This window comes from Trypanosoma melophagium (assembly GCF_022059095.1).
Source record: "Trypanosoma melophagium isolate St. Kilda chromosome Unknown ctg32segment0, whole genome shotgun sequence".
Classification (NCBI taxonomy): Eukaryota; Euglenozoa; class Kinetoplastea; order Trypanosomatida; family Trypanosomatidae; genus Trypanosoma; species Trypanosoma melophagium.
This window is the reverse complement of record NW_027125166.1, coordinates 48,185-69,547: the sequence shown is the minus strand read 5'-3', so window position 1 is coordinate 69,547 and position 21,363 is coordinate 48,185. Positions and strand designations below refer to the sequence as shown.

The following is a 21,363-nucleotide window of genomic DNA, read 5'->3' as shown; positions in this document are numbered from 1 at the left end:
AGTACAATCAATATTATTATTATTATTATTATTATTATTATTATTTATTAAGTACGGTGTGTTGGGTGATTGCAGATATCACAATTATGAATGTCCACGCAAAGCTGCACGCCGCACTGGAGTATGTACGCGATAGTGCCGATCCCTACACTCGACTGGTCCGGCGCGCCCTCACGGCGGATCCCCGCGTGGTTCCGTTTTATCAACTCGACGAAGTGCGGGCGGCGAGTTTTCAGTCTGAACACGCCTGCGATCGCATTATATGCGCTATTGCGATTCCCCTCACCTCCCAGCCGCCAGTCACGACGGATATAAATAAGGCCCTGCAATTACTGCGGGTGTTGGTGCTGGAGGGGGCCGCTGGTGTGCGGGCGCGATTGCCAAGTGTGCGGCCGGAACTACACCGCCTTGCCCACATTAGTGAAGTGCGGAAAGATACGGTGGAGGCGGTGAATAAGGAACTCGCCACGGCGTTGTTGTTAGCACTGGATGGAAATAGTGAGTCACTTATTGCCGGTTCTAACAGAAATGCAGGCGGTAATAGAGAGATGGACGGCGATATCTCAATAGGAACAACAGGAACAGGAGGAGTACAGAAGAGTGTGTTTCAGACGATGCATGAGAGGGAGCAACGGTTGTACCGAAAACACTGTGATGAGCAGAAGAAACAATCGTTGGTTATTGTAAAGGAACGTGTGTATGGATCCTTTGACGGAAACTTATCGCCTGATAAATTAGTGGAACAGGTTATTTTAAACCCAAAGAAGAAGTTTGCACGACAGGAATTGGATTCTTTTGTTGATGCGGCAGTTAGTACAGGGAGATTAGAAGAGGTGTCGGCAGAACTCGACCGACAGCTGCGTGAACCCCGTCAATCACTTCAGAACCGGTATAAAGTTCTTCTTGTCGTAGAGGCGATCGTGGATCCAAATAATAATAATAATAATAATAATAATAATAATAATAATAATAATAATAATAATAATAATAATAATAATAATAATAATAATAATAACTCTAATAGTGGCGGTTGTGAATTGGAGGAGGCGCGGGAATTCTTTCGTCGTCATAGCAGTGGTGTTTCTCGACACCTGCAGACAACAGGTGCGGAGAACCCTGTGAAGGCAGAAGCCGCCAGAGGTGTAGCGCAGCGTATCTTAAAATCATTACAACAATCACAATTACAACAACAAATATCATCGTCGTCAGTACAAGAACAATCACCACAAAAACAGCAGCAACAATTACAACAATTAAAACAAACGATTGGGTCTTCGAATACGTTTGTAAACGTACCACAATCGGCATCTCTGCAATTTGATGATCTCTTTTCAGATCTTTCGCTGAAAAAGACACCATCAATCGCATCTTCCTCAACGTCCGTACACGCCGCTGGACAACCCACTGGAGATGCCCTTGCCGATTTATTCGGTTCTGCAGATTTGAGTAAACGCGATGAGTCCAAAACACATGGAGGACCATCATGTAATATTACCGCCATCTCATCTGTTCCGAGGCCCACTGAGCCGTTCTATCAACTAAATCAACAACAACAAAACAGAGAAGAAGTGCGGTCCAATTTCCAGACACTGGGGTCAGTAGGAACAGTTCCTCCAAATCCATCGATATTAGGTTATAGCGTGGAAGGGAGTGGTGGAATGTGGCAGCCACAACAGCAAAAAAAGCAGTCATCTTTATGGCCATTGTCGCATGAACAACATATCAATGTTAGCGGGAATAATGGTATAGGTGAACAACAAAACCAACCACGACGACCACCACCTCCACCTCAACAACAAGGACAACAACAACAAAGATATAGTACGCTTGCATTATCTGATATTCTGCAAAGATCTTTAGGAATGGAAGGGAATCAGGAATTCCAGTCATTTTCACCTATCGATTCTATGAAAGGTTCACGGTTTGGTGAGGCAAATAGTAATGATGAAAAAATGCAACTATTACGACAGATTCAGTCTCAGATGGAGATGACTAAGTTGATGCTAGAACAGCAACAAGCGGCTTTTTTTGCACTTCAGGCGGAACTTCAAAAAAAGTGAAGTTATGTACTGTGTACTGCATTTCATTTTTTCTTGACATCAAACGCAGAATCATTCTCGCTTTTCTTTTCTTATCTGTGTATGTAATGGTGTATCTCTAGTTACCTCCCCCTATAAAACATCGACTTTTCTTGGAATGTGTTTTATTGTTTTATTTGTAAACTAAACCAGGATTTATTTATCTTTCTCCTCTTGCTTTCCTATCAAGCACCCTGTCATCAATAGCCGCTCTCGCAGAGGAGCTCCTTCTCCGAGGGGAGTGGAGGAGGCATAAGAAGAAGAAGACAGGTAGAGTGTACTTTAGTCATACGGCAACCCGAAGAACAGTCTGGGATCTTGAAGCACATCTTCGGAAGGAGAAGGGATTATATCAAGGTACTGTAAACATTCATAATTCTGATTTTCACGCTAAACAAGAAGGAAAAAAAGGAAAAGAAGAAAATGAGGTTCAAGAGAAGCAAAATCGTGCATTGGAGACTGCGAATCGTTTGAGGGGAAATGAGGAGTGGACTGCTTGGTCTGTTATTTGGAAAAAGTTATCTGATGTGAAGAAAAATAAATCTCCATTCCGCTACTTTGTACATGGACTAACATGGATCGCACGAAATGTTATCCCACTTGCATTTCTTGATCATTTAAATAGTGAAGTACCAGTTGTTGGCGTACTTCCTGTGGGATATTCTTCTATGGATACACTTGTTTGGTTACTGAGTCCAGGGCCCACCCCTGGTAGTGTACGTTGTGTAAACCTGCAACAAAAAGAACAAGAAGGATATAATCGAGAAAATCAACAGATTGGACAGTCTTTATTATTTGAGTGGGAAAATGTTTTGTTTGAGCTCGATTTAGGTGGCGAGATCATCTATGTAGTAAATTCCGCGGATGAAAGACAAGAACCACTGTTGGCATTTGCATGGCTACCACCGCTATTTCCTCATCCTCCTTTATGGGTTCACTTTAGTCCTACGACAGATGAAATCTGTGGGGTACGATTACAGAGCTGTACAGAGATGACAGAGAATAAACGAATGTTATTTCATGCAATTCATACATCTCTGGAAGATGTGGTGGAAGACAACCTAAACCTTGCAACAAAACGGCCAGAATCAAGATCGGAATTTACAACTAAGGAAGTGAAACGCAGGGTATCTGAAGGGAAAGATTTAGCTTTCTTTGATGTGGTAGAACAGCTCCTGGCTAAAGCTGGGCGTTCGACAGGGAAACCACATGAAGGAATTATCGACAAAATTTTGCGTGAATCACACGTTTGACTATAATGGGGTAAAGTTTTTCTATCCCCTTACCAAGTAAATTTATTATTATTATTATTATTATTATTATTATTATTATTATTATTATTATTATTATTATTATTATTATTATTATTATTATTATTATTATTATTATTATTTATTATTATTATTATTTTCTTTCTTTCTTGCAGAGCCGTTCGAGAATTCAATACAAATGAATACACTGTACGTGCACGGCTCTGTGGTTTGGGTCACCATAGCGCTTTTTGTGTACTGGGGCTTCTTCACGTACAGTGCACAGACACTATCCGCATTTCTCTGGATTATGACCGCCGTTGTGGTGAGGCGCACCGTTCAGTTTGGGCTTGCCGGCGCAGAGCGGCTCTGCGGTGCCGGTGCACAAAACTCCGGCGAGTCTGGCGATCAGGCACACGGGCCGATTGTTGAGGGAAACTTTGTGGGAGCCTTAATGCGGCTCATCGCCCTCACTGCCTTCGCAGGACCAAAGGCAACCGCGGAGTGGCGGGATGGAATTATTGCGGCTGTGGCACTTAGTTGTTGGTCCACACATGTGGAACAGCAGGCTACGGGATGGGCACACTGGCCAAATTGGCGGTTTCGTGCCGTGGCAGTTCTTTCGGGTTTTGTGGCCCTCTTCTCAGCGATTCTACAGTGGTCATTCTTCGCTACAATTTCCCGCCCACGCGATGAGCGGAGTGAAACGGTGTATTATACACTTATTGTTTGGGCAACAACAGTTTCGGTTAGACTTGTACAATCCCTCACCTTTGAGATGCTGCATATTTTGTACGCCACAAGGAATGCAGGCGGTGACGAAAGTGAGTTTGATCCAATGGAAGAGGTTGGTCTCACTATACGTAGCATAGGCGCCGCTATGGCATTCTTCTCTGCGGTAAAATACTGCCCAGAACATGCAACGGCATTAATGCAGTTGACAGTAATTCATCGCTTTTACGCGGTGGTGGATGCGGTGCTGCGACTGCATCACTTTAACGATGTACTGCGTGCTGTCCCGGAAATTAAAGCCACCGGACACTGTGTGATTTGTCTGGAATCCATTAGGGCATGCGATCGGGCCCGCAAACTGCACTGCGGTCATATTTTCCACACACGTTGTTTGCGTCGTTGGTTAATGCGGGCCGATCACTGTCCCATGTGCCGCCGTCCCGCACACCAGCAGTACGATGAACCCATTTCACTCTTTAGCTTCGGTGTGGAAAGACAGGATGTACCAGAGACATGGACGCATCCTTCACAAGATGTCGCCGTGCAAACAACATTTAACCGGAGAAGTGTTGAACGTCCACCACCGTTTCACGGATCATTGCGCCCACTTACTCGTCCTTTAGGTACGGTGAGAGCTTCCACAGTGGTATATGCTGATGCTATCAGCAATAGTAGTATTAGTAGCAGTAGTAGTAGTAACAACAACCCCGGTAGTACCTGCAATAGAAGACTGGATAGGCGCTTAATGATGCCACCACTGCAGCCACAACGCCCAGCCGTTGTGACACGCCCAGCTCCTACAGTTTCACCTATTGAAACAGATGACACCAGTGAATTTGCTGATAGACCTATTGTACAACCTGCGAGGCGAAATCCGAGACGGAAGCGGAATCAAGTTATTATGGAGGAAGAAGATGCGAATGTGACGATAGCAGCAACTGTTACTACTACTGTAGAAACGGGTGATACAGAAAGTGACAGTGCACCCTACAAGAGGTTAAGGTTAGAAGAGAGTGGAACAGAAGGTGAAACGGAGTAGTATTGTGTGGATGCTTGCTCCTTTCAGCAGCAACGTCTTTGGTTATTATTATCATTATATCAGTCTATTTATCTACTACGCGGAACAGAGGGGAAACGCTGATGCAGAGTTCCTTTTTTTTTCTCTCCTTTTTTTTTACTTCAGATTTTTTTTTCGGCTGAGAGGTGACTCTTTTGTCGTTGCATGTTGTGATATTTCATGAACGAATCTCTTTCTGCAATAGGAGGTACCAGTAATGTATTCCTTGTCAACACCTTTCTTACTCCATATATTGGAATGCCATTCTTTTGCCAACGATTTGCCTCCTCTTTTTTTTTTCTTGTTATATACCTTTATCTATCTATATTTATTTAATGGATGTAGGACTTTAGTATTATTGCCCCCCCTGTTCTGTTGCGTTATGCTGCGCCACTCGAAACAGGAGCAACAGATGTGCCGCAAGGTGCCGGGCATATACATTGGATACGTCTGCGAACACCATGATGGACGTTGCGTTATATGTGATCTTCAGTTTGATGAGATTCTTCCATCGATGCGAGAGGTGCATGTGTGTGATGACTGTGGTTTTGGCAAAGAAGGTGAGGAGCGTTGTGTGATGTGCAATGCTGGTAAAACAACAGAGGTAGCGTACTACTGTCAATATTGTGTTGCTCTTGAAAAGGACAGAGACGGATGTCCACGTGTTTTGAATCAGAACAGACATCAACGTATGACCACCATGCGCACACGATGAGTGTCAAGAAGAAAAAGAACGAAAGAAAGAAAGAAAGAAAGAAAGAGAGAGAGAGAGAGAGAGAGAGAGAGAGAGAGAGATGTTTCCTTTTCTCCGATTGAGTTTGTGTTTGTGTCTCTGCTGCTGAAAAAAAGAAAAGAAGCCTAACTTGTGGCGTTGTTTTCTTTCTAACACTGCTATTGTCATTACTATTACTTCTGTTATTTGTTCATACTTTTTAAAAGAACATATATATAATTATTTTCGCATTGTTTCTTCCACCATGGATTTCCTCTCTCTATTCACTCTTTCATTCATTCACACATACCCCATATATATATATATATATATATATATATATATATATATATATATTTATTTATTTATTTATTTTTTATTACAGTTAGTGTATCATTAACACGATGCGGCGGTGGCAGGAGCAGCGACTACCGCTGTCTCTCTGTTTCTCGTGGGCCCGCACCATCTACGCAACGCGGCCGCTGCGTGGTCTCGAACAGGTGCAAGATGTGCCAACATCCACCAGCCGCCGTCCACGCGGTCTTCATCGAGGGCCCGGCAAACGACAGACCACCGCAGAGGAGACGCGGCAGTATCAATTCATCAAACGGTGGGATCTGCAGATGCGGGAGGGTTGGGACGAGTTGGAGCCGTTCAAAGGATTGCCAAAACCAAAACGACAGTTCGGTAATGAGGCGGCGGAGGTGATTTGGCCCTACGCCGTATTGCTGGAGCGGGTGGTGAAGGTGCATCCGTTTACAAAGTCCATCTACGTCTACTACGCACAGCGGCAGAGCACGCCGCAGGGGAAACTCGCCACCGACACTGCCCGCCGCTTCGCCCGCGAGTTTCTCATTCCCATCACCTTCCACAACTCACACGTCTACGTGGAGACGGAGATGCTCTTGGAGTACAATGAAACCCCGTGGGTCGTCGTGCACGCCCTCGACGGCTCCCAACAACTCGTGCCTGTGCGGCCGGTGGAGGGCGAAAAAATCACCGCCGCCGTCCACAAACTTCTCGGCGATGTTGTTGGGGTCTGCGAGTCTCTTGGCGCCGCCGTCAAGGACCCGAAGGCCGCCACCCGCGCTTTGAATGAACGGCCACTGCAGCAGCAATACCTCCGCGTGGATTATCAGTGGTTTGGCGATACACCAGAGGAAAGGGCACAGCATCTGGTGCAGTGGGAGTTTGATCCAGCGGAGGTGGCCCCGCAGCTGCGGAACCGCACCCGACACGTACTTGATTGGCTTAACTATGATGGTAACTTGCCGAACCACAACTCTGTGCGGGTGAATGTGTGTAGGGAACGCTCACGGTTACGGCGACCACAGACTGTGGGGGGCCCAAGAACATTCTATAACTCTGCTGGTAGTCGCGCCAATGCTCGTTCGTCACGCTTTGGTGGTCAGTCAGCTGTAGGGAAGTGAAGGGCCCAATTGAGTGAATAATTGGATGGATGGATGGATGGAAAAAAAGAGGAAAAGGCGGAGTTTTTTTTTGGCCTTGGTTCGTTTCTTTCTTCTTTCCGTCATTATTGCTTGACCAGGGAAATAGAAAATGATACATGAGAGCCATAAGATGCTGCTTTTCTTCTTTGACATCAGCTGCTATTAGTAGTACTTCTAACTGGTGTGCTGGTCGTGATTGTGTTTTGGAGGGTGTGGGGGTGGTGCCGAAATATAAGTAACAGTTACAGTAGGAACTCTGGTAGATACTATTATAAAGGAGGAGAACAAGAAGAAGGTAATGATGGTTATGGTGGTCTGTTGATTTGCTGTATTGCTTGCGACCCTTTTGAAGTGGTCTTACGGACACCGCGTAAATTTTGTATCTTGCGTTATGTTTATACCTCCTTCAATTTTTTGGCCAGATGTGTTATGCTCTTTCTTTCTTGATTCATCGGTTCCACTCAAGGGTATTACGAAAAATACCTTCTAAGGCAAAATTAAAAAAAAAAGAAAGGAAGGTTTTTGGCATTGTATTATTAATCTAGCATGGAGAATAGTGGTAGTCCTCAACGTGATGAAGAGTTAGATATGGCATCACGTGACTACGCTATATGGGAACAAGGGCTACGTAAAGAGGCGTTTCGGGAGGTTCTTGGTGAGATTGCTGGAGAGATGTACTCTGTAGTATTCTGCAGTGTGTACCGTGATGCGTTAGAGAAGCACCGAAGAGAGTGGGGAGAACCACAGAAGATTAATGGAGGAGTATCATGAGGTGATATTTATAACCACTATGTGTTAACAGTTGTTTCTGCATGAACGTCTATACGGACACAAGCTTTTTCATTCATCTCTTTCTTTTCATTCATTGATTCATTCATTTGTTGTTACTTCTTGTAGTTGTTACCTTGCCTCCTTTACGCCGTACACACATACACACAAACACTCTCTCTCTTTCTCTCTCTTTTTTTTTGTTTCTCACTGTTTTTTTCCAATTTAATGTCTGCGAGTGGTAAATGATATGGCGCACATAAAGGTGTCCGCCATTGACTACCTTCAGTATGAGGGGAAAATACAGTATGATTTTCAAGTTTGCTTTGGTAGTTGACTTGATTGGGTGTTGGGCAAGTCATATGAAGACTTTACTTTCCTACACGCTCAACTAGAAAAAAAATATGGTAGTAGTAAAGTACCACATTTAACAGGAGTTGGGCGGTTATGGGTTCGCAATAGCATTGCAAATGCAGCAGGACGTCTCCCAAAACTGGAGTCCTATTTGAATGAACTTCTTATTGTGAGTCCACTCTGGTCTTCTTCAAGTAATATTGTATTACAGGACCCTGATGGTAGTACGGAGATTACTGTCTTGAATAAGTTTTTGTATACATTTCTGGAGGTGGAAGAACATACGGTGAATACCATATCATTACCCAAACAAACACCACAGCAACAAACGGTAGATGTGCTTAACACAAAAGAATTAAACCCAGACACCACAACTAACACCACTCCAATAAAAACAACAGACACTGCATTAGGGTCATTATTACCTTCCCAGGCTACTGAATTAGGGAATAAGAGGAATACTATTCTACGAATGATGGATGAACACGGTACCACACCATCTCGTTTACTTTCCGCCTCCCCATCCTCATCCTCATTACTATCATCATCTCTACCACAACCACAAACCACCAGTATTGCTAACAGCAGCAACAGCAATACTTTCCTCCGCATCGACACCGAAAAAGGAATCTTCTTTGACCACACAGAATACTCAAAAACGCAATTCTGAGGAATTAGCACTGGCCGCCACCGCCTCCACTATTACAGGACAAATTCTACTAAATGTAAAGGATTTCACTATCCTTGACGGGGATCACATTGCCTATTTTTTGCATATCTCTCTCTGTGGCCATCACCGGGTACTCTCCAGGCGTTATCGCGAGTACCGCGCCCTTCATGAATCCCTCGGTTGTGTCTACGGCGAGACTGTCGTGCCACAACTACGTTGCCGCGCAGTGCCAGCGTGGCGCAAACTCACCACAGAGACTGGCGAATCACGACGACGAGTGTTAGATGCGTTTCTGCGTGATGTCATCTCCGGTATTGGCACGTGGACACCGTGTGGATTAGCAGCGAGTATCGATTTCATATGCCGCGGAGGACGGGGATCGCGGGGTCGCATTACCGTGTATGTGAATCAATTGTTATTTGACTTTCTTAATATTGCGGAACACGTGGATGCATGAAGTGGAGAGGCGGCCGCACAGGCGATAGGGGATCAACGCCATACACTACCAGAGAGTGTAAGGGATGCATACGACAGACACGAGGATCAGGAACGACATTGGCGGATGTCTGACAGTATAGCCGCTAATGCAGAGAAACTGTGCCGGATGGAGGATACGCAGTTGCAGTTACTTCTGCACTTTATCCCGCTCCTTGATGATGATCGTGATGTAATGCGTATGTTTCGTCACCTGGTTTTTACGGGTGAAGTGGGGGTAAATATACACTCCTCTTTTGCTGATTTAGTAAATGATGAGTTGATGCTACAGGAGCAAGAACACAAAAAAGAGCAAGAGAAAAGAGGTGAGGATAGTAGAGAAGCAATATTAGGTGTGACGGCACGGCAATTGGCAACTTTAACTGAACGTTTATTTTTTAATGACACTAAAATGGAAGCAATACGACTTTTTGCAGGAGTTCTAGTTGATATTGATGACCTCCAGGACGTTTTTGATACTTTGTGGTTTAATTGGGATGAGTCCCATAGGGAGGTGGAGCAAATTTTATCGAGGCGTTGACATATATTTGTTTTTTTGTCTAATACTTATTCCTCTTGTCTTTTTATTTTCTATTTTTGTTATTTTTCGTTGCTGTTAATCAGAATGTGCTTTTGGCATATGGGATGGTCTCATCTATGTTTCATTTTTATTTATATATTGCTTACAAAATATATAATTGTCTTTGTTTGTGAGGTTATACGTTTGCTTATTGACCGTACTCTTTTCTTTTTTATTTCCTTTTTTCTTTCATTCTCTCTATTTCTTTCAAGTGTGGGATCTCTGCAGTGAAGAAAAAGAAGAAAACCAAACGCCAGAGAAATATAATGATGATGGGAAGTGATACAGTTGTTGGTGCAGAAGCAGCAGCAGCAACTCAGTGGATTCAGAACGCCATTCAATGTCTTTACATTAATGACAATAATAGAAACAGAAATGGTATTTCCTACGCTGATCTTTGTGAATTTATGCGAAACGCACCACCACCTCCCGTTTCTTTACGTGCAATGTGGGAACAACGTGTATGGAAACTGCAGGATGAGCCAGTTGAGGTGTACTGCTTACGTTGTTTAGCCAATTCATGTATGAGTGGGAGTGGTTTGAACAAAAACAGAGATGGTAATATCAACTCTTCTTTTTTAATTGATCCCTGTTTGGGTGTTCCATTCTCCTCCTCCTCCGCTTTTTCTTCACTTGAAGGAGAAAATAACGGTAAGAGGAATGGACTAGAATGGCATATTATTCGTATTGTTGCCCTACGCCTTTTTCCCAGCTCTACAGATATTATTCAACTGGGATGGTCTGCGACTGCGGGAAAACTTTCTAGCGATAATACACCTGTTGCTAGTGGTAGTGGTAGTGCGGCTCTTCGACCTGCCTACTGCAGTCGCACACATGTTGTTATTCAACTAAATTCTGGACGACGTTTCTCTGCATGGGCGTACGGTGATGTTGGTTTACAGCTTCGTATTGGGGCAGTTTTACATACAGTAGCATACCCAACACACACCGATAATAAAGAGATTGCATACGTTCTTCACAATGTGGCGGAGTTTACGGCAGGTAATATGAGAACTAAAATAACGGAAGGAGGTAATTTTTTTAAGTCCTCCAACATGAAGAATGGAATTTCGTTTCCTCTCTCTTCTTTGCCTGTTCGTTTATCGTTTAATCAACTTGTTGAGTCATTTGCACCGGAGATATCAGGACAGACACTATGCAAGTCTCTTCTTTTACTTGTGGTTGTACATACCATGTACCGAGCTCTACGCTGTCGCTTTCGTCAACCTCTTCACCTGTTACTTTTAGGTGCATCAAGGTCTGGAAAGTCTGCACTACTGCGTGTTTTCTTACGTCTTCTTGGTGAACACGCCACACTTGTCAGTGCACATGTTGTGCATGGACAACAACGTTCACTAGCGCTTTCGCAGGCTATTACGGCAACATATCCACATGTTCGCCAACAACTACTATTGGGTGGAGTGGTGTGTGGTTTTGATGCTATTGTGATTGATGAACTCTCTAGTAGTAGTGGCAGCAGCGCTAATCATATGGCGGGACTCTTGGCGGGTGTTACGCCTATGAACGGCGGTACGGCGGCCCCAACACTTCGTGGTCATATCGCCCACACACACGTGCAGATAACAGCTGCAGTAAATGAGGATTACGCCACAAGGACCGCAACAGTTATTCCACAGTTTGCACTAGTGGCCCGTACAACGGCAGACTTATCGCTACGTCATACGGTATCGATTGGTGAGGGTGTTATTGCGGCCTCTGTTGCCCGTTCCCAGTCCTTCTCCATTACACCGTCGCGGTCTGTTTCTCTTTGTGAGTCCAGTCCAAGTTGGCGTACGGACACAGTGACACAAACTGCTGGGTTGCTGGATGCGATGTTTCTACGCGCTGTTGTGCAAATGGCTCCATCACCGACATTGCTTGAGACGGCTATTCCTGCGGATGCTTTTACACGATTTTATCTGAATTGCCTCAGTGAACACTGGCAGAATGGCAGTAGTAGTAGTAGTAGTAGTGGTAGTACTACTACAACATTGGCATCAAGGCTGTCTGTTTTATGGGAACTCAATTTGGCGCGACTAATACTTGAAAACTTCTCCATCTGTAATGACAATGATGGTGGTGCTGTGAAAAACGTTGTAGAATGGAATGAGACAATAGCGGCAGAAGTTTGGCAGTATTATAAACATCACCTTTGGGCAGTAGACACCGCCGCTTCTTCAGCTGCAGGGACTGCAAAAGTTGGAGCGGCAGCAGCAGCAGCAGCAAGTAATAATAGAAGTGGAATACAGACATCTTTGTGTGAAGGTGCTGCATTTCCTGCGGCTAGAAACGGAAAAAAGAAAAAGATGAGTAAAAAATCTATTTGTGTGGCACTACTGCGAATGATGTCCAGAGAGCAGCGAAGTCGAGGTGATAATTATGGTATGAATGCCGCTGTCGTACCTGAAGAGTGCGCACGAGCACTTTTTGAACAGATGGGAGGAGAAGAAGTAACTGGACAATCATTCTCTTCTGTTATACAACATTTACTGGACGCTGCACTGATCATACGAAGGTTGAATGCCTACGCTGTTGTTTCTGAGGCCTAAACCCAAAGAAAAAAGAGTGTTGATTTTTTTTTACTTTGGTTGCTCTTATTACTTGTTATGCTTTTATGTTAGCATTTATGCTTTTGTTTTTATTTCTTATTTTTTTTCTTTTTGCCTTTTTTATTTCTTTCTCTCGTTTGTTTCATTTCTCTGTGTTTCTTTTATTATTGACATATACAGATTGTTTTCTTGTATTGTTTTATCTGTTTGTTTTTCTGGGGTTATTGGTGGTACAGAGCTTACTTGTTATTATTGTTCTCTCACGTTTTTCTCCATATTCTCCCGATATATATATATATATATTGATATTAACTGCATCTACTCTCTACTCTCCCTATCTCTTTTTCTTTCTCCTCTTTTCTCCAGGTGTGTACACACACCCAAACACATTATACTTTATATATATATATATATATATATACGGAGAGAAAAAGAAATAAGAAAACAAAGAAAATTAAATGTCTGTGCATGAACCGTTATTACTGCGGGTCCCGCCGGTCCTCACATTCCGCGATGTGAGGTACACAACAGAAGGCGGCCGTGAAGTTCTCCGCGGCATCTCCGGCCACGTGCGGGGCGGACAACTCCTCGCCGTTTTGGGCCCCTCCGGCGCCGGCAAGTCGACACTTCTCGACATTCTCGCCCAGCGCCCAAAGAGCGGAAAGTCCCGCGGCGACGTTCGTCTCAACGGCAGACCGATTGAACAGGGAAGCTTTCGCCGCAGCAGTGCCTATGTGCAGCAGGAGGATCTCCTGCAGAGTTATCTCACAGTGCGGGAGAGTATCTACTACGCGGCGCAGCTGCGGACTCCACCACATCTCACAAAACAGCAGCTGCAGTCCCGCACAGAGGCTATAATGACATTACTTCGTATTGATGGGGTACAAGATGCAGTGATTGGATCAGAGGTAGTGCGTGGGATTAGCGGAGGTGAAAAGAAACGATGTGCCATTGCCGTGGAGTTGGTGGCCACCCCTTCCTTACTATTTTTGGATGAACCCACCACCGGATTGGACACCTTTACCGCACTACATCTTTTAACAATATTAAAAGATCTCGCATCAGAGGGAGTGGCTATTATCTTCTCTATTCATCAACCTCGTAGTGGAATCTTTGGTTTATTTGATCAAGTATTACTATTAAATAGCGAAGGTGAAGAGGCGTACTTTGGTCCTGCAACAAAAGCCCTACCATTTCTCGCCAGTATTGGTATTGAACCTTCAGAACCAGATAATCCGGCAGACTTTCTGTTAGACGCCGTATCTGCGATTCCACCAGAAGTTCAGGAAGGAGGTGACTGGTTGGAGCGGTATAAAATTTCAACAGCACCAGCGAATGGAGCTGTTATTGCAGAAGCCTTTCGCACTTCACGTATAGGCGATGTAGAACGTGATATTGACGATATTCTCGCCGTATATGGTGCAGATGATGATGATGAGATGCTACCTTTACCTAAAACATCACCATATTTTCGTGGATTATTTACACAAATACGTGTAGTAGCGACACGAGCGGTACTAAATAAAATGCGTGATCCCATTGCAACTTTTGCTGCTGTTATAGCAGCTATTTTCTTCGCGTTACTTATTGGATCGGTGTATTTCAAACTGGGGTTATCTGAATCCTCAGTTCGTAATCGTATGGGTTTGCTTTTCTATGTGGTAATGAATACTACTTTTTCAAGTCTTGGAAGTCTCAGTTTGCTTATGGTGGAGCGTGCGATATTTGTACGAGAACATCGTAACGGAATGTATCGTCCTTCTGCTTACTTGGTAGGAAAAATAGTACAAGATGTACCGATCAGTGTCTTGACGAATCTTATATTTAATGCGATAGTTTACTTTATGGTAGGATTACAATTACGGGCAGACAAATTCTTTATATTTTATTTTATCTGCACACTTGTGATGCTGAATAGCTACACTCTTTGTCTCCTTATATCAAATGTATCAAAAAACATTCAAGTAGCTAATATAGTGGCACCTCTCGTATTTGTGCTCTATTTACTGCCCTCAGGAGGCGTGCTTATGGACGTGGACAGTTTGCCCCTTGCATGGCGTTGGATTAAGTACATCTCATTTGTACGGTACGGACTTGCAGCGCTGGTGGTTAACGAATTCGATGGATTAGTGATAAACTGTCCACCAAATACAACAACTTGTATTCCAAATGGAGCAATGTATGCAGAATTGCAGGGTTTTTATAAGGATGATATGTGGCGTTATATTGGTTGCATTGCCGGTGGCGTAGGGGTTTATCTCTTATTGGCTTACATTGCACTTGTTTTACTGCGTACTGGGGAGGGTAAGTAAAGAGGTTGTCGGGAGAAGAAGAAGAAAATCATACAAAAGTGAACGATAATAGAGATCCCACCTCATTATCTTCCTATTCCCCAGAGCAGAAGGAAGAGCAGAAAAGAAAAAAAAAACGTGAAGAAAGGTGTAAATGGGTCTTTTTTAAGCTTTGTTTGTTTCGGTTTATTTTAATTATCTTTTTTTTTCTGTTGTTGTTCTGCTCGTGGAAAACGCCATTTAGATTATCGGTGAGGGTTCTATTTGTCTGCGTGTGTGTGCAATTCGTATAATTGTTTTAGCTGTTTTTTTCTTTTTTTTTTTTTGATCCTTCTGGGTTTTATTATTTAACTGTGTATTAATTTTGTGGCGCATTTACCTCATGTCACGTCTGTTTTTCGAATTGCTTGCTTCATTTTTTCTTTTCTTTTTTTTTGTTCTATGCTGAAACCTGTACATCTTATGCCCTTTTCTCCGTTTCAGTAATATTACTTTTTTTTGTTTGTTTCTTTTGTCTCTTACACCATTTCCCTTTAAATGGAGGGAAATTGAAAATGCTTTCTCTACACACTACCGTTATTGTAATACCTCCTTTTGCCAAATTGTTTTCTTTTTTTTTATCCTTTTTCTTATTATCTATTCTACTCTTTATTTGTCTCCCTCCCCACATACACACCTAAACTTGTGTAAACATAAACTAATAAGTCAAAAACTCAGGTGTTCTTGTTCGTGTTGTTAAATGTCAACATTTGCAGGCACTAGAGATCAGCGCCGGCGCAAACTTGGTGTCGATAGCGTTGATCGTGTTGTATGGCGAACCTGGGAACCTGGGAAAGAATATGTGCGGAAGATACGAGTGAGAAATTTAGATGTTCGAGCACAGAAAATCACGTACAAACAACCGCTGCGAAAGGCGATATTCTTCATGGACTACGCCGATCCCGTTACGTTAAGCAGCGGAATGAGTGTTGACATTGAAGTGCGATTTCGACCAACGGAACTGGTGGAGTTGCATGACACCGTTGAAGTGGTGGTGGTGGACCGCGGCAGCTACGCCGTTCATCTCGACTGTGAATTGCCGTTTGCCAAATTACAATTACCGGCAAAACATGACTTTGGTTATGTCTGTGCGGGTACAACGGCCTCGCAAACACTACAAATGAAGAATGTGGGAGCAATGGCGGTGGAGTTTGTGTGGGATGTACCGCCGCCGTTTGCGATTGTGCCCGCCCGCGGTGTACTGCGAGAAGATGAGACGGTAGATTTAAATGTTACTTTCAGTCCAACGGAGGCGTGTACGTTGTTAGCCCGGGCGGTGTGTACATCGAGCAATGGGGCGGAACAATTAACATCTTTGAATATTTCCGGCATTGGAAAATATCCATTTCTGCGGGCTATAGATGTATTGCAATGTGAGGGCATTAATAATAATAATAATAATAATAATAATAATAATAATAATAATACACTATTACTAGACTTTGGATCGCAACTCACATCCACCACACGTACAATGACTTTTACGCTTGAGAATCCCTCCATGGTGGATGCTGCCTTTGCACTGGAAGTAGCGGATACGGCTATGATGTGCCCTTTTACAGTGAAGCCCACCGCAGGTTTAATCACAAGAGGCACACGGCAAACATTTAAAGTAATGTTTGCACCAAAAGTATCAGGTACGGTACATGTGAATGCCTTACGTGTGCTGGTATCGGCTGGAAATACGCTTCTTGTGCAACTTCGAGGTGTGGCTATGGCCCCTAATGTGCGTCTCTCCACTCGTATGATTGACTTTGGTGATGTTAGACTAGACGAAGAGAATTCTTCTGCCGTCGCAAGGGCAGTAGTCATGAGAGAGGAAAAAGAAGGAGAGTTTGGAGAAAGATCCGCAGCTTTAGTGCGATCAAATGTACGACATCGTTTCTTTGCTATCAAGAACTACTCTGAGTTAGCTGTAAAATTCTGTTTTATAGCAACATCACCTGGGGCAGCATTTGTAGTGGATCCAGTCTCAGGAGAGTTACCTGCTAAAGGCAGCGTGCGGGTAAAGGTGGAGTTTTGTCCAATACATCCTATAAATTATCTTCGTAGATTATTAATCTACGTAGAACATGCTGAAGGTCTTCTCTACGTAAATGTTTTTGGATCTGCCTATGATCATATGATACGACCTATGCCATTTGGAGTTAAGGAAGTGGAAGCCTTTGTTAAACGTCAGGAATCTGGACTGGGATGTGTGGAACCAGATGATTTGGTTGCTATAAGTAATGCATTACGGAGTGGACGCACATATGATGAGGTATCAAATTTAATACTATCTATGCATCCAGAACTTGATCATAACATGGATAGTTTTATTAGTAAGAGTAACTCTACTCTAGGGCGTAAAAAACAACTAGACCTTTCCTATATGACACCCATTATATCAAAAAATACACCTTTTTACCTGAATACGGATACGTTACTATTTTTTTCAAATAATAATTACGAGCCACAACAGGTGATTGTATATAACAAAACAAGAACTCCAGCAACGGCGTATTGGTGTTTCCCTAATAACTCTGCATTTCGAATTTCACCTACAGAAGGCGATGTACCACCGTGTTCCTTCTGTAAATTTACTCTCTCTCCAATGATGAGCATGTTAGGTCCTGTCGCTGATGAATATTTTGAATGTTATGTGAATTACAAACAAATACGTTCTTTCCGTCTTGTTGAAGAAGGTGGTTTTACACCACCCTTCTTTTTTCCACTACACTGTCAGTCCGGGATTTCCAGTGGAGTAGTGGAGGAAGGAACACTGTTGCCAAACATCAAAGTACCGGGATCTGTAATTTTTCCGGCGTGTCGCACGGGTGAATTCGCACACGCCATTCTTGACTTGGAAAACCGGGGGAATGTGGCGGTGATGTTTACCGTTACCACCAGAATAGACAGCATTGAGCTCAAAGATAGTACTAGTAATGCTATTAATACGAATACTAGTAGTACTATTAATGTAAAGGATACAAGTTATGGGCAACTTCTCTCTTGTAGTCCTATGAATGGTCTATTACCACCACACCAGCACTATCGTGTTGTAATGTCATTTCACCCCTTAGTTGCTATGCGATTTCGTGGCAAGGCAATCGTAACTTTTAATAATAGTGAGAAGGATGAGGTGCGAGTTGCTTTACAAGCGGAGAGTTTTTCACCAGAACTTGTGATTGAAGATAGATCCATGATTGTCTTACAACCTACATGTGTTACAGGAGAGTCATATCGCCGTTTGAAAGTCTCTAACCCAACGTGTATTCCAATTATGTTTAGTGTGTTCCCATCCTTGGAACTTGTCGGTGTTGTACAGTGTGATCCCGCCCTTGGTGTTCTTGGAGCTGGACAGCAGATGGAAATGAAATTGATTTTTACCCCAAATAAGGCTGAAATGTATGATGGTCAAGTAAACTTTTTGATTTCTGATGCTGATAAATCACAAAAATTTGACTCCGTTAATATCAACCCAAAACAACAAGAAGAACAACAACAACAACAAGAAAACAGAAAACTTATCTCTTGTCCATGTGTGGGTGAGGGATTTCACGCTATTGTTGAGGTGGAACCAGTCTCAATAGAACATGAAGGACCTGCCTTGCAGAAGAAAACATTTGAGTGGACTATTTACAATAGTAGCGTCTGTGAAGTGCGCTACGAAGTGCGTTGGCTCTCCATGTCGGATACAACAGGAATTCATCCAGATGAGGAATCACCAGTTCAGTTGAGTCACAATAAGTCTGGTATTTTGGCAGCACGTTCACACACGGTTGTACTTGTCACACTTCAACCACAGGCTGGTATTTCCAAGTACATTTTATACATACTTGTAGGAGGTAGGGGGGTAAAATTAAGTACGATTCCACACCCTACAAGTTTACATGAGGTACGTCAACATCCGCACTGTGAGGTACGTTTGAAGGGTACAAGACCTGCTGTTCAAATAACTGATGTACGTTCACTACAACAACAACGATCTCAATTGTGGCGTCAGTTGGCTATCAATAGTGTTAATGCTGTTCTTGCCGCACCTGTTCAGGCGATTGATTTGGAAACTGATTCTTTTGCTTTTACACAATACGTTAAAGGTCTGGAACCTATTTTTATGGATATTGGGGTAGGTACTATATTAGATTCAAAGAAGGAAATTATGCTTCGTATTGAAAATGCAGGAATGTGTGCAGCTTCCTTTAAGTTCTGGTACCCTACGGAACATGAAGGTGGGAATGAAACTTGGTTCATTGAGGATGAAGAACTTGAGGATATTCAACACATACTTTCAGATCAGCTACTTGAAATATCACCACGTGAAGGGGCTATTCCTGTGGGATCATATAAAGTCATCACCATTACATACAGTCACAGTACGGTAGGAACACATACTCTTCCTGTGCTTCTTCGCCTGAGTGAGGGAAAAAAGGTACTACTGGTTTTGGAAGGTCGTACAGTTTTACCTGATGCCAAAGCATTGGCTTTTCATCATCCGTATATCTACAATCTTCACCCTGTAGCCCTCGGTGATGTGGAACCACCACTACAAAGTGTATTACTTGAAAACACTGCCTCAAGAGAGGTTGAATACGTTGTACAGGAGGATTTGTTGCGAATGGTGACAGAGAAAAATTGTGGTTTTCCAGTTTTTCAATGTTTGAATCCCACTGGTAAAATCCCAGCCGGTGACTCCATCCAGCTTAAGTTTTACTTCCGTCCTTTAGAGGCACGTGAATATCAAATAGATGTAGCACTCTGGACAGTAGATGGTGAGGAGTATGATGTACAATTTCACGGTGTTGGTTATCACCCAAAAAAGAAATCAGCAGAATCTATACGTCATATGATTAATAGTGCATTCTTATCTATACCTCTTTCACCTGCACTACGTCTTCCTGTTGATAAATGTCCTGTTACACTTTCTATGGATGTTATACGGGTTGGGGCAGCACCTTGTTTTTCTCTACATCGCCGTATATGTTATTTGGAAAATAGACATAATCGTCATACGTACTCTTTTGTTTGGCAAACTCGTCTAGAACCTGGGAGTTCAACATTAAAGGTTTCACCAAACCGTGGAGTGTTACTACCTGGACAGCGCATTCGCTGTCATTTTGCAATGTACTGTGGTAGTTTAAGTCAAGTTTTGGAAACTTCTGTATTTTGTCATATTCATAATGACACTTTGGCTTCCACAAATGTTTCTAATACTAATCTTTCTACTGGAGGAGGCCAGAAATCACGTTTTGGTAACCTCACCATAACACAAGAGAACTCATCAGATACAAAAGAGATTGAGGAAAATCTATTTAATGACCCGTTACTGGATTCTAAACCAGCTTTATCTACTAAAGGCTTTGTACGTTCTACCTGTACAAAATTACGACCTTTGGGATCGAATAAAAATCGTTTGCCTGTAACTAGTATTCCACCTGAGTTTCAGAGTTTGCGTACCTTGGCAGCCTCTACCGCGTCTCATGTATTAACTTCTCAGCAAGCGTTTGTAGAAGAAGAAGGCCCTGTTATAGATCATGCACTTGAGGTCTTTGTACAGGCAAGAGTTATGTCTATAGAGTCATATGAGCGGCTTTACGGCAAACAAGCCTTGCAACAAATGTACTTCCCTATGCTTTGCCAAAACTTTGTTGATCCCACTTCCCTTAATTTAATACAAAATAAGGAAGAGAAGAATCTTGTGAGGTACACTGGTGAGGAGGCAGTAGTAGCGTTGGAAGTCTTGGATGGACTCTTACGCGCAGTTATTGCTCGACCGCAAGTACATGCGGCCTTCACCGAACCTATTACGGAGGAGGCCCCATACTATAGGGAAATGATTCTTACAACTACTAAACCTGTTCCTTCTTCTTCTGTATCTTCTACACAATGGAACAAGTCACCAGCTGATCGCGTCTTTTCCGCAACTGATGTAACAAAGACAAGTACAAAGAGAGTTACAACCTCAGGTTCACCACAACCAACGTCATCATCTTCACCAGCCCTTTCTGTGTCTTCTGAAACCTGTACATCATCTGTATCCTCAACAAAACTATGTGATGGGGATGTGTTAAACATAATGGAGGGATTACTGGCTGACGTTACTGTTCATGTTCTTGACGACATCGCGGGAGAGCTGGAGTATTCTCAGACTGAGGTGAGCAAAGGATCGAAGAACAACTAGTTGAAAGGCAACATTATCAAGTGTGTGTGTGTGTGTGTTCAATATGATGTAAATCCAGATTTATGAATCTGAATGTCCAATTTGGACATATTCATAACCACAGTGAGACAACCAAACTATAACACTTGCCTCCCACCTCCCTTATTCTTTCCTTTTGTTTTATCAAAATTTATGGTATTTCCTGTATTTCCTTTTTTT

At 43.0% G+C, this 21,363-nt stretch overlaps 12 protein-coding genes across 12 annotated transcripts; 11 read left to right on the top strand and 1 right to left on the bottom strand.

The window, feature by feature from the left end:
* Positions 1-86: 86 nt before the first annotated feature.
* Positions 87-2,060, top strand: LSM04_003203 (uncharacterized protein; the record flags this gene model as incomplete). The annotated part of the gene is made up of 1 exon (XM_067334815.1): positions 87-2,060. One exon carries the CDS (start codon positions 87-89, stop codon positions 2,058-2,060), a length of 1,974 nt encoding a protein of 657 aa, XP_067189186.1.
* Positions 2,061-2,064: 4 nt separating this feature from the next.
* Positions 2,065-3,331, top strand: LSM04_000739 (uncharacterized protein; the record flags this gene model as incomplete). Its single annotated transcript, XM_067334814.1, has 2 exons — positions 2,065-2,071; positions 2,403-3,331. The coding sequence occupies 2 exons, from the start codon at positions 2,065-2,067 to the stop codon at positions 3,329-3,331; spliced, it is 936 nt and encodes a 311-aa protein (XP_067189156.1).
* A 196-nt stretch (positions 3,332-3,527) lies between these two features.
* Positions 3,528-5,099, top strand: LSM04_003949 (zinc finger protein; the record flags this gene model as incomplete). Its single annotated transcript, XM_067334813.1, has 1 exon — positions 3,528-5,099. The coding sequence occupies one exon, from the start codon at positions 3,528-3,530 to the stop codon at positions 5,097-5,099; it is 1,572 nt and encodes a 523-aa protein (XP_067189195.1).
* A 400-nt stretch (positions 5,100-5,499) lies between these two features.
* LSM04_003519 (PHF5-like) lies at positions 5,500-5,832 on the top strand (the record flags this gene model as incomplete). The annotated part of the gene is made up of 1 exon (XM_067334812.1): positions 5,500-5,832. One exon carries the CDS (start codon positions 5,500-5,502, stop codon positions 5,830-5,832), a length of 333 nt encoding a protein of 110 aa, XP_067189191.1.
* Positions 5,833-6,233: 401 nt separating this feature from the next.
* Positions 6,234-7,259, top strand: LSM04_001816 (uncharacterized protein; the record flags this gene model as incomplete). Its single annotated transcript, XM_067334811.1, has 1 exon — positions 6,234-7,259. One exon carries the CDS (start codon positions 6,234-6,236, stop codon positions 7,257-7,259), a length of 1,026 nt encoding a protein of 341 aa, XP_067189171.1.
* Positions 7,260-7,826: 567 nt separating this feature from the next.
* LSM04_003208 (uncharacterized protein) lies at positions 7,827-8,051 on the top strand (the record flags this gene model as incomplete). The annotated part of the gene is made up of 1 exon (XM_067334809.1): positions 7,827-8,051. The coding sequence occupies one exon, from the start codon at positions 7,827-7,829 to the stop codon at positions 8,049-8,051; it is 225 nt and encodes a 74-aa protein (XP_067189187.1).
* A 247-nt stretch (positions 8,052-8,298) lies between these two features.
* On the top strand, positions 8,299-9,072 carry LSM04_008241 (uncharacterized protein; the record flags this gene model as incomplete). The annotated part of the gene is made up of 2 exons (XM_067334808.1): positions 8,299-8,377; positions 8,417-9,072. 2 exons carry the CDS (start codon positions 8,299-8,301, stop codon positions 9,070-9,072), a joined length of 735 nt encoding a protein of 244 aa, XP_067189239.1.
* A 186-nt stretch (positions 9,073-9,258) lies between these two features.
* Positions 9,259-9,465, bottom strand: LSM04_006807 (uncharacterized protein; the record flags this gene model as incomplete). Its single annotated transcript, XM_067334807.1, has 1 exon — positions 9,259-9,465. The coding sequence occupies one exon, from the start codon at positions 9,463-9,465 to the stop codon at positions 9,259-9,261; it is 207 nt and encodes a 68-aa protein (XP_067189228.1).
* Positions 9,466-9,634: 169 nt separating this feature from the next.
* Positions 9,635-10,087, top strand: LSM04_005680 (uncharacterized protein; the record flags this gene model as incomplete). The annotated part of the gene is made up of 1 exon (XM_067334806.1): positions 9,635-10,087. One exon carries the CDS (start codon positions 9,635-9,637, stop codon positions 10,085-10,087), a length of 453 nt encoding a protein of 150 aa, XP_067189214.1.
* Positions 10,088-10,392: 305 nt separating this feature from the next.
* On the top strand, positions 10,393-12,675 carry LSM04_000062 (uncharacterized protein; the record flags this gene model as incomplete). Its single annotated transcript, XM_067334805.1, has 1 exon — positions 10,393-12,675. One exon carries the CDS (start codon positions 10,393-10,395, stop codon positions 12,673-12,675), a length of 2,283 nt encoding a protein of 760 aa, XP_067189150.1.
* Positions 12,676-13,133: 458 nt separating this feature from the next.
* LSM04_008677 (ABC transporter-like) lies at positions 13,134-14,987 on the top strand (the record flags this gene model as incomplete). Its single annotated transcript, XM_067334804.1, has 1 exon — positions 13,134-14,987. The coding sequence occupies one exon, from the start codon at positions 13,134-13,136 to the stop codon at positions 14,985-14,987; it is 1,854 nt and encodes a 617-aa protein (XP_067189241.1).
* A 718-nt stretch (positions 14,988-15,705) lies between these two features.
* On the top strand, positions 15,706-21,165 carry LSM04_002037 (uncharacterized protein; the record flags this gene model as incomplete). The annotated part of the gene is made up of 1 exon (XM_067334803.1): positions 15,706-21,165. The coding sequence occupies one exon, from the start codon at positions 15,706-15,708 to the stop codon at positions 21,163-21,165; it is 5,460 nt and encodes a 1,819-aa protein (XP_067189172.1).
* Between the last annotated feature and the right edge of the window lie 198 nt (positions 21,166-21,363).